Source organism: Lampetra fluviatilis, chromosome 69, assembly GCF_964198595.1.
Source record: "Lampetra fluviatilis chromosome 69, kcLamFluv1.1, whole genome shotgun sequence".
Taxonomy (NCBI): Eukaryota; Metazoa; Chordata; class Hyperoartia; order Petromyzontiformes; family Petromyzontidae; genus Lampetra; species Lampetra fluviatilis.
In genome coordinates, this window is record NC_136343.1 from 5,703,652 (window position 1) to 5,716,151 (window position 12,500).

General features: G+C 50.5%; 1 protein-coding gene across 1 annotated transcript in view; it reads left to right on the top strand.

The window, feature by feature from the left end:
* The window catches only part of LOC144952692 (uncharacterized), a 63,499-nt gene that overhangs the window by 37,707 nt on the left and 13,292 nt on the right, over positions 1-12,500 (top strand). Inside the window, 5 exon segments of the mRNA XM_078883170.1 lie at positions 2-113; positions 2,011-2,212; positions 10,925-11,029; positions 11,031-11,045; positions 11,048-12,500. The exon segment at positions 11,048-12,500 is cut by the window's right edge and continues 1,755 nt beyond it. Coding sequence (XP_078739296.1) covers positions 2-113; positions 2,011-2,212; positions 10,925-11,029; positions 11,031-11,045; positions 11,048-12,500 — 1,887 coding nt within the window.

The following is a 12,500-nucleotide window of genomic DNA, read 5'->3' on the forward strand; positions in this document are numbered from 1 at the left end:
CGGTGGCGGTGGTGGCGGTGGCGGCGGTGGCGGTGGTGGTGGCATCTCAAGTAACACGAAGGCGGCGCTCAAAGCGGTGCTACTAAAGTCAGTGCTCAAGAACCGGAGCGCGGGTGAGTCAGTCGGCTAGATTTCGATGTGAAGCTTCTTTCGTGACTGCAGCAGCAGGGATTCATCGTCTTGGTTCTTTCGGTAAAGTCGTCACGTAGAAGGGAAATAATAAAATAGTAAAAATAAAACATAATAAAATAATAAAAATAAGACATAATAAAATAGTAAAAATAAAACTTTATAAAATAATAAAATAAAATAAAACATTTCGATTTAAAGCTTTCGTGACTGCAGGGATTCATCTTCTTGGTTCTTTCGGTAAAGTCGCCACGTAGAATGGAAATAATAAAATAATAAAATAAAACATAATAATATAATTCCCACGACGTTTCGGCCACAACGCAAGCAGCCGTCCTCAGGTGGAGAACAGGTCTGTCGAGAAGACAGCGTCATTCACATCATCATCAACATCATCATCATTAACATCATCATCAACATTATCATCATCAACATCATCATCTTTTTTTTTATTTAAAGCTTCTTTCGTGACTGCAGCAGGGATTCATCTTCTTGGTTCTTTCGGTAAAGTCATCAAGTAGAAGGGAAATAATAAAATAATAAAAATAAAACATCATAAAATAATTCTTTTATAATACAAATAAAACATAATAAAATAAAAAATTTCGATGTAAAGCTTCTTTCGTGACTGCAGGGATTCATCTTCTTGGTTCTTTCGGTAAAGTCGTCACGTAGAAGGGAAGTAATCAAATAATAAAAATAAAACATAATAAAATAAAACAAATCTCACGACGTTTCGGCCACAACGCAAGCAGCCGTCCTCAGGTGGAGAACAGCGTCTGTCGGGCAGACAGCGTCTGAATGAAACAGCACCAGGCTTGGAGCGTCTATTTAAGCTGCTGGGTTGGAGGGGGGGGAAGGGCGCCTTGACAAGGAATTTAGCATATTTATGGGAAATGCAGGTATGGGATTAGTACTACTGATGCCCGTGCATTATGCAGGATTAGCAGCATCAAAGGGAGGGGATATGGGAAATGCAGGTATGGGATTAGTACTACTGATGTCCGTGCATTATGCAGGATTAGCAGCATCAAAGGGAGGGGATATGGGAAATGCAGGTATGGGATCAGTACTACTGATGTCCGTGCATTATGCAGGATTAGCAGCATCAAAGGGAGGGGATATGGGAATGCAGGTATGGGATCAGTACTACTGATGCCCGTGCATTATGCAGGATTAGCAGCATCAAAGGGAGGGGATATGGGAAATGCAGGTATGGGATTAGTACTACTGATGCCCGTGCATTATGCAGGATTAGCAGCATCAAAGGGAGGGGTTATGGGAAATGCAGGTATGGGATTAGTACTACTGATGTCCGTGCATTATGCAGGATTAGCAGCATCACAGGGAGGGGATATGGGAATGCAGGTATGGGATTAGTACTACTGATGCCCGTGCATTATGCAGGATTAGCAGCATCACAGGGAGGGGATATGGGAAATGCAGGTATGGGATTAGTACTACTGATGCCCGTGCATTATGCAGGATTAGCACCATCAAAGGGAGGGGGTATGGGAAATACAGGTATGGGATTAGTACTACTGATGTCCGTGCATTATGCAGGATTAGCACCATCAAAGGGAGGGGGTATGGGAAATGCAGGTATGGGATTAGTACTACTGATGCCCGTGCATTATGCAGGATTAGCAGCATCAAAGGGAGGGGGTATGGGAAATGCAGGTATGGGATTAGTACTACTGATGTCCGTGCATTATGCAGGATTAGCAGCATCACAGGGAGGGGATATGGGAAATGCAGGTGTGTGATTAGTACTACTGATGCCCGTGCATGATGCAGGACTAGCGGCGTCCGCGCAACCAGCTCAGACACGGATCACGGGGCCGGAGGTGACGTTTCTTACCCGCGATTGCGAACCCGCAGGATCAACCTTGGCCTACTCTTCCCACCCGCTGGCTGGGCTGGCTGGGCTGGCTGGGCTGGCTGGGCTGGCTGGGCTGGCGGGAGGGGAGGGCGTCAGGAGGGCGACAGGTGGAGTGTGCGGCGTGACGGCGCTGGAGAGGCAACGCGAGCGGGAAGAGAAACGCCGCAGACGGCAGATGAAGCAGCGGGAGCGGGAGCGGAGGTGGGCGGGAGAATCGACACACAAAGAGAGAATCAACACACAGAGAGAGAATCAACACACAGAGAGAGAATCAACACGCGGAGAGAGAATCAACACGCGGAGAGAGAATCAACACGCAGAGAGAGAATCAACACGCAGAGAGAGAATCAACACACAGAGAGAGAATCAACACGCGGAGAGAGAATCAACACGCAGAGAGAGAATCGACACGCAGAGAGAGAATCAACACGCAGAGAGAGAATCAACACGCAGAGAGAGAATCAACACGCAGAGAGAGAATCGACACGCAGAGAGAGAATCAACACGCAGAGAGAGAATCAACACGCAGAGAGAGAATCAACACGCAGAGAGAGAATCAACACGCAGAGAGAGAATCAACACGCAGAGAGAGAATCAACACGCAGAGAGAGAATCAACACGCAGAGAGAGAATCAACACGCACAGAGAGAGAATCAACACGCAGAGAGAGAATCAACACTCAGAGAGAGAATCAACACACACAGAGAGAGAATCAACACGCAGAGAGAGAATCAACACGCAGAAAGAGAATCAACACGCAGAGAGAGAATCAACACGCAGAGAGAGAATCAACACGCAGAGAGAGAATCAACACGCAGAGAGAGAATCAACACGCGGAGAGAGAATCAACACGCAGAGAGAGAATCAACACGCAGAGAGAGAATCAACACGCAGAGAGAGAATCAACACGCAGAGAGAGAATCAACACGCAGAGAGAGAATCAACACACAGAGAGAGAATCAACACACAGAGAGAGAATCAACACACGCAGAGAGAGAATCAACACGCAGAGAGAGAATCAACACGCAGAGAGAGAATCAACACGCAGAGAGAGAATCAACACGCAGAGAGAGAATCAACACGCAGAGAGAGAATCAACACGCAGAGAGAGAATCAACACGCAGAGAGAGAATCAACACGCAGAGAGAGAATCAACACACAGAGAGAGAATCAACACGCAGAGAGAGAATCAACACACAGAGAGAGAATCAACACGCAGAGAGAGAATCAACACGCAGAGAGAGAATCAACACGCAGAGAGAGAATCAACACGCAGAGAGAGAATCAACACGCGGAGAGAGAATCAACACGCAGAGAGAGAATCAACACGCAGAGAGAGAATCAACACGCAGAGAGAGAATCAACACGCAGAGAGAGAATCAACACGCGGAGAGAGAATCAACACGCAGAGAGAGAATCAACACGCAGAGAGAGAATCAACACGCAGAGAGAGAATCGACACGCGGAGAGAGAATCAACACGCAGAGAGAGAATCAACACGCAGAGAGAGAATCAACACACAGAGAGAGAATCAACACGCACAGAGAGAATCAACACACAGAGAGAGAATCAACACACAGAGAGAGAATCAACACGCAGAGAGAGAATCAACATGCAGAGAGAGAATCAACACGCAGAGAGAGAATCAACACGCAGAGAGAGAATCAACACGCAGAGAGAGAATCAACACGCAGAGAGAGAATCAACACGCAGAGAGAGAATCAACACACAGAGAGAGAATCAACACGCACAGAGAGAATCAACACACAGAGAGAGAATCAACACACAGAGAGAGAATCAACACGCACAGAGAGAGAATCAACACGCACAGAGAGAGAATCAACACACAGAGAGAGAATCAACACGCAGAGAGAGAATCAACACACAGAGAGAGAATCAACACGCAGAGAGAGAATCAACACGCAGAGAGAGAATCAACACACAGAGAGAGAATCAACACGCAGAGAGAGAATCAACACGCAGAGAGAGAATCAACACACAGAGAGAGAATCAACACGCAGAGAGAGAATCAACACGCAGAGAGAGAATCAACACGCAGAGAGAGAATCAACACGCAGAGAGAGAATCAACACGCAGAGAGAGAATCAACACACAGAGAGAGAATCAACACGCAGAGAGAGAATCAACACGCACAGAGAGAATCAACACGCACAGAGAGAATCGACACGCAGAGAGAGAGAATCAACACACACAGAGAGAGAATCAACACACAGAGAGAGAATCAACACGCAGAGAGAGAATCAACACGCAGAGAGAGAATCAACACGCAGAGAGAGAATCAACACGCAGAGAGAGAATCAACACGCGGAGAGAGAATCAACACGCAGAGAGAGAATCAACACGCAGAGAGAGAATCAACACGCGGAGAGAGAATCAACACGCAGAGAGAGAATCGACACGCAGAGAGAGAATCAACACGCACAGAGAGAGAATCAACACGCAGAGAGAGAATCAACACGCAGAGAGAGAATCAACACGCAGAGAGAGAATCAACACACAGAGAGAGAATCAACACGCGGAGAGAGAATCAACACGCAGAGAGAGAATCAACACGCAGAGAGAGAATCGACACACAGAGAGAGAATCAACACGCAGAGAGAGAATCAACACGCAGAGAGAGAATCAACACGCAGAGAGAGAATCAACACACAGAGAGAGAATCAACACGCAGAGAGAGAATCAACACGCAGAGAGAGAATCAACACGCGGAGAGAGAATCAACACACAGAGAGAGAATCAACACGCAGAGAGAGAATCAACACACAGAGAGAGAATCAACACGCAGAGAGAGAATCAACACGCAGAGAGAGAATCAACACGCAGAGAGAGAATCAACACGCAGAGAGAGAATCAACACGCAGAGAGAGAATCAACACGCAGAGAGAGAATCAACACGCAGAGAGAATCAACACGCAGAGAGAGAATCAACACGCAGAGAGAGAATCAACACGCAGAGAGAGAATCAACACGCAGAGAGAGAATCAACACGCAGAGAGAGAATCAACACACAGAGAGAGAATCAACACACAGAGAGAGAATCAACACGCAGAGAGAGAATCAACACGCAGAGAGAGAATCAACACACAGAGAGAGAATCAACACACAGAGAGAGAATCGACACGCAGAGAGAGAATCAACACGCAGAGAGAGAATCAACACGCAGAGAGAGAATCAACACGCAGAGAGAGAATCAACACGCAGAGAGAGAATCAACACGCAGAGAGAGAATCAACACGCGGAGAGAGAATCAACACGCAGAGAGAGAATCAACACGCAGAGAGAGAATCAACACGCAGAGAGAGAATCGACACGCAGAGAGAGAATCAACACGCAGAGAGAGAATCGACACACAGAGAGAGAATCAACACGCAGAGAGAGAATCAACACGCGGAGAGAGAATCAACACGCAGAGAGAGAATCAACACACAGAGAGAGAATCAACACGCAGAGAGAGAATCAACACGCAGAGAGAGAATCAACACGCACAGAGAGAGAATCAACACGCAGAGAGAGAATCAACACGCAGAGAGAGAATCAACACGCAGAGAGAGAATCAACACACAGAGAGAGAATCAACACGCAGAGAGAGAATCAACACGCAGAGAGAGAATCAACACGCAGAGAGAGAATCAACACGCAGAGAGAGAATCAACACGCAGAGAGAGAATCAACACACAGAGAGAGAATCAACACGCAGAGAGAGAATCAACACACACAGAGAGAGAATCAACACACAGAGAGAGAATCAACACACAGAGAGAGAATCAACACACAGAGAGAGAATCAACACGCAGAGAGAGAATCAACACGCAGAGAGAGAATCAACACACAGAGAGAGAATCAACACGCGGAGAGAGAATCAACACGCAGAGAGAGAATCAACACACACAGAGAGAGAATCAACACGCAGAGAGAGAATCAACACACACAGAGAGAGAATCAACACGCGGAGAGAGAATCAACACACAGAGAGAGAATCAACACACACAGAGAGAGAATCAACACGCAGAGAGAGAATCAACACACACAGAGAGAGAATCAACACGCAGAGAGAGAATCAACACACAGAGAGAGAATCAACACACACAGAGAGAGAATCAACACGCAGAGAGAGAATCAACACACAGAGAGAGAATCAACACGCAGAGAGAGAATCAACACACAGAGAGAGAATCAACACGCGGAGAGAGAATCAACACGCAGAGAGAGAATCGACACGCAGAGAGAGAATCGACACACAGAGAGAGAATCGACACACAGAGAGAGAATCAACACGCAGAGAGAGAATCGACACGCAGAGAGAGAATCAACACGCAGAGAGAGAATCAACACGCAGAGAGAGAATCAACACGCAGAGAGAGAATCAACACGCAGAGAGAGAATCGACACGCAGAGAGAGAATCAACACACAGAGAGAGAATCAACACGCAGAGAGAGAATCGACACGCAGAGAGAGAATCAACACACACAGAGAGAGAATCGACACGCAGAGAGAGAATCAACACACAGAGAGAGAATCAACACACAGAGAGAGAATCAACACGCAGAGAGAGAATCAACACACAGAGAGAGAATCAACACACAGAGAGAGAGAATCAACACGCAGAGAGAGAGAATCGACACACAGAGAGAGAATCAACACACAGAGAGAGAATCAACACACAGAGAGAGAATCAACACACAGAGAGAGAATCAACACACAGAGAGAGAGAATCAACACACAGAGAGAGAATCAACACACAGAGAGAGAGAATCAACACACAGAGAGAGAATCAACACGCAGAGAGAGAATCGACACGCAGAGAGAGAATCAACACGCAGAGAGAGAATCAACACGCAGAGAGAGAATCAACACGCAGAGAGAGAATCAACACACACAGAGAGAGAATCAACACACAGAGAGAGAGAATCAACACACAGAGAGAGAATCAACACGCAGAGAGAGAATCAACACGCAGAGAGAGAATCAACACGCAGAGAGAGAATCAACACACAGAGAGAGAATCAACACACAGAGAGAGAATCAACACGCAGAGAGAGAATCAACACGCAGAGAGAGAATCAACACACAGAGAGAGAATCAACACGCAGAGAGAGAATCAACACGCAGAGAGAGAATCAACACGCAGAGAGAGAATCAACACGCACAGAGAGAATCAACACGCAGAGAGAGAATCAACACGCAGAGAGAGAATCAACACGCAGAGAGAGAATCAACACGCAGAGAGAGAATCAACACGCAGAGAGAGAATCAACACGCAGAGAGAGAATCAACACGCAGAGAGAGAATCAACACGCAGAGAGAGAATCAACACGCAGAGAGAGAATCAACACGCAGAGAGAGAATCAACACGCAGAGAGAGAATCAACACGCACAGAGAGAATCAACACACAGAGAGAGAATCAACACGCAGAGAGAGAATCAACACGCAGAGAGAGAATCGACACGCAGAGAGAGAATCGACACGCAGAGAGAGAATCAACACGCAGAGAGAGAATCAACACGCAGAGAGAGAATCAACACGCACAGAGAGAGAATCAACACGCAGAGAGAGAATCAACACACAGAGAGAGAATCAACACACAGAGAGAGAATCAACACACAGAGAGAGAATCAACACGCGGAGAGAGAATCAACACGCAGAGAGAGAATCAACACACAGAGAGAGAATCAACACACAGAGAGAGAATCGACACACACAGAGAGAATCAACACGCAGAGAGAGAATCAACACGCAGAGAGAGAATCAACACGCACAGAGAGAATCAACACACAGAGAGAGAATCAACACGCAGAGAGAGAATCAACACGCAGAGAGAGAATCAACACGCAGAGAGAGAATCAACACGCAGAGAGAGAATCAACACGCAGAGAGAGAATCGACACGCAGAGAGAGAATCAACACGCAGAGAGAGAATCAACACACAGAGAGAGAATCAACACACAGAGAGAGAATCGACACACACAGAGAGAATCAACACGCAGAGAGAGAATCAACACGCAGAGAGAGAATCAACACACAGAGAGAGAATCAACACGCAGAGAGAGAATCAACACACAGAGAGAGAATCGACACGCAGAGAGAGAATCAACACACAGAGAGAGAATCAACACGCAGAGAGAGAATCAACACACACAGAGAGAGAATCAACACGCAGAGAGAGAATCAACACACAGAGAGAGAATCAACACACAGAGAGAGAATCAACACACAGAGAGAGAATCGACACGCAGAGAGAGAATCAACACACAGAGAGAGAATCAACACGCAGAGAGAGAGAATCGACACACAGAGAGAGAATCGACACACAGAGAGAGAATCAACACGCAGAGAGAGAATCGACACACAGAGAGAATCAACACGCAGAGAGAGAATCAACACGCAGAGAGAGAATCAACACACAGAGAGAGAATCAACACGCAGAGAGAGAATCAACACGCGGAGAGAGAATCAACACGCAGAGAGAGAATCAACACGCAGAGAGAGAATCAACACGCAGAGAGAGAATCAACACGCAGAGAGAGAATCGACACGCGGAGAGAGAATCAACACACAGAGAGAGAATCAACACGCAGAGAGAGAATCGACACGCGGAGAGAGAATCAACACACAGAGAGAGAATCAACACGCAGAGAGAGAATCAACACGCGGAGAGAGAATCAACACACAGAGAGAGAATCAACACACAGAGAGAGAATCAACACGCACAGAGAGAGAATCAACACGCAGAGAGAGAATCAACACGCAGAGAGAGAATCAACACGCAGAGAGAGAATCAACACACAGAGAGAGAATCAACACGCAGAGAGAGAATCAACACGCGGAGAGAGAATCAACAAGCAGAGAGAGAATCAACACGCAGAGAGAGAATCAACAAGCAGAGAGAGAATCAACACGCAGAGAGAGAATCAACACACAGAGAGAGAATCAACACGCAGAGAGAGAATCGACACGCAGAGAGAGAATCAACACGCAGAGAGAGAATCAACACGCAGAGAGAGAATCAACACGCAGAGAGAGAATCAACACGCAGAGAGAGAATCAACACGCAGAGAGAGAATCAACACGCAGAGAGAGAATCAACACGCAGAGAGAGAATCAACACACAGAGAGAGAATCAACACGCAGAGAGAGAATCAACACGCAGAGAGAGAATCAACACGCAGAGAGAGAATCAACACACAGAGAGAGAATCGACACACAGAGAGAGAATCAACACGCAGAGAGAGAATCAACACACAGAGAGAGAATCAACACACAGAGAGAGAATCAACACGCAGAGAGAGAATCAACACGCAGAGAGAGAATCAACACACAGAGAGAGAATCGACACGCAGAGAGAGAATCAACACACAGAGAGAGAATCAACACACAGAGAGAGAATCAACACACAGAGAGAGAATCAACACGCAGAGAGAGAATCGACACACAGAGAGAGAATCAACACACAGAGAGAGAATCAACACACAGAGAGAGAGAATCGACACGCAGAGAGAGAATCAACACGCAGAGAGAGAATCAACACACATAGAGAGAGAATCAACACGCAGAGAGAGAATCAACACGCAGAGAGAGAATCAACACGCGGAGAGAGAGAATCAACACACAGAGAGAGAATCAACACGCAGAGAGAGAATCAACACGCAGAGAGAGAATCAACACACAGAGAGAGAATCAACACACAGAGAGAGAATCAACACGCAGAGAGAGAATCAACACGCAGAGAGAGAATCAACACACAGAGAGAGAATCAACACGCAGAGAGAGAATCAACACGCAGAGAGAGAATCAACACACAGAGAGAGAATCAACACGCAGAGAGAGAATCAACACGCGGAGAGAGAATCAACACACAGAGAGAGAATCAACACACAGAGAGAGAATCAACACACAGAGAGAGAATCAACACGCAGAGAGAGAATCAACACGCAGAGAGAGAATCAACACACGCAGAGAGAGAATCAACACGCAGAGAGAGAATCAACACGCAGAGAGAGAATCAACACGCAGAGAGAGAATCAACACGCAGAGAGAGAATCAACACACAGAGAGAGAATCAACACGCGGAGAGAGAATCAACACGCAGAGAGAGAATCAACACGCAGAGAGAGAATCAACACGCAGAGAGAGAATCAACACGCAGAGAGAGAATCAACACGCATAGAGAGAATCAACACGCAGAGAGAGAGAATCGACACGCAGAGAGAGAATCAACACGCAGAGAGAGAATCAACACGCAGAGAGAGAATCAACACGCACAGAGAGAGAATCGACACGCGGAGAGAGAATCAACACGCAGAGAGAGAATCAACACGCAGAGAGAGAATCAACACGCAGAGAGAGAATCAACACGCAGAGAGAGAATCAACACGCAGAGAGAGAATCAACACGCAGAGAGAGAATCAACACGCAGAGACTCACCACCCCCCCCCTCACCCCCCCCCTCACCCCCCCCACCACCCCCCCTCACCCCCCCACCACCCCCCCCCCCCTCACCCCCCCACCACCCCCCCCCCCCTCACCCCCCCACCACCCCCCCCCCCTCACCCCCCCACCACCCCCCCCCCCCCTCACCCCCCCACCACCCCCCCCCCCTCACCCCCCCACCACCCCCCCCACCCCCCACCCCCCCACCACCCCCCCCCTCACCCCCCCACCACCCCCCCCACCCCCCACCCCCCCACCACCCCCCCCCCTCACCCCCCCACCACCCCCCCCCCCACCACCCCCCCACCACCCCCCCCCCTCACCCCCCCACCACCCCCCCCCCACCACCCCCCCCCCCCCACCCCCCCACCACCCCCCCCCCACCACCCCCCCCCCACCACCCCCCCCCCTCACCCCCCCACCACCCCCCCCCCACCACCCCCCCCCCCCCACCCCCCCGCAGGCAAAAGGAGCGACGACGCCGCTTGCCGCGTGACAGCGACGTTTTGCTTCGCGGCGTCCTGCTGAGCGAGGGCGACAAGAGCCTCCTGCAGCGGTGGACTCGCCTCAAGGAGCGCAGCTCCACCACCTCCACCACCTCCACCACCGCCACCTCCACCACCGTTACCACCACCACCACCACCTTCACCGCCACCGGCACGACAGAGGCGTGCGTGGCGGTTGGATCGGTGCTGCCCGCGGTTCCCACGGACCTACCAGACCTACCAGACCTACCGGTACCACCGGTACCACCGGGACCACCGGGACCACCGGGGCTACGGGGTCCCCGCCCTGAGGCCGCCGGTTCGGCAGCAGCACCGGCGGTCGGTCCCCCGGCGCCTCCCGACGACGTCGTGCGGACGTCGTCGGGAGAGACGCCCTCGCCGCCGTCGCCGCCGCCGCCCCCGGCTTCAAGCGGCCTCGGCGAGGCTGCGGTGGCCGGTGATTGTTCTAGGCCGGACGTCGATGCAAGGGAGGCCGCTGGGTCCGTTTGGGGGACCGCCCTGAGCACCACCGTAGGAGCTTCTTCTTGTAGGCCGGACGTCCGCGGAGGCGAGGCCGCTGGGTCTGAATGGAAGGCTGCCCTGGCCACCAGCTCAGCAGATTCTTCTAGGCCGGACGCTGATGGAGGGGCAACTGCTGGGTCCGTTTGGGGGACCGTCATGACCACCGTAGGAGATTCTTTTTCTAGCCGTGACGTCGGTGGAGGGGAGGCTGCTGGGTCCATTTGGGGGACCGCCCTGACCACCGTAGGAGATTCTTCGAGCCGGGACGTTGGTGGAGGGGAGGCTGCTGGGTCCGTTTGGGGGACCGCCCTGACCACCGTAGGAGATTCTTTTTCTAGCCGTGACGTCGGTGGAGGGGAGGCTGGTAGATCCGTTTGGGGGACCGCCATGACCACCGTAGGAGATTCTTCTTCGAGCCGGGACGTCGGTGGAGGGGAGGCTGCTGGGTCCGTTTGGGGGACCGCCCTGACCACCGTAGGAGATTCTTCGAGCCGGGACGTCGGTGGAGGGGAGGCTGCTGGGTCCGTTTGGGGGACCGTCATGACCACCGTAGGAGATTCTTCTTCGAGCCGTGACGTCGGTGGAGGGGAGGCTGCTAGATCCGTTTGGGGGACCGCCATGACCACCGTAGGAGATTCTTCTTCGAGCCGTGACGTCGGTGGAGGGGAGGCTGCTGGGTCCGTTTGGGGGACCGCCCTGACCACCGTAGGAGATTCTTCGAGCCGGGACGTCGGTGGAGGGGAGGCTGCTAGATCCGTTTGGGGGACCGCCCTGACCACCGTAGGAGATTCTTCGAGCCGTGACGTCGGTGGAGGGGAGGCTGCTGGGTCCGTTTGGGGGACCGTCATGACCACCGTAGGAGATTCTTCTTCGAGCCGTGACGTCGGTGGAGGGGAGGCTGCTGGGTCCGTTTGGGGGACCGTCATGACCACCGTAGGAGATTCTTCTTCGAGCCGGGACGTTGGTGGAGGGGAGGCTGCTGGGTCCATTTGGGGGACCGCCATGACCACCGTAGGAGATTCTTCGAGCCGT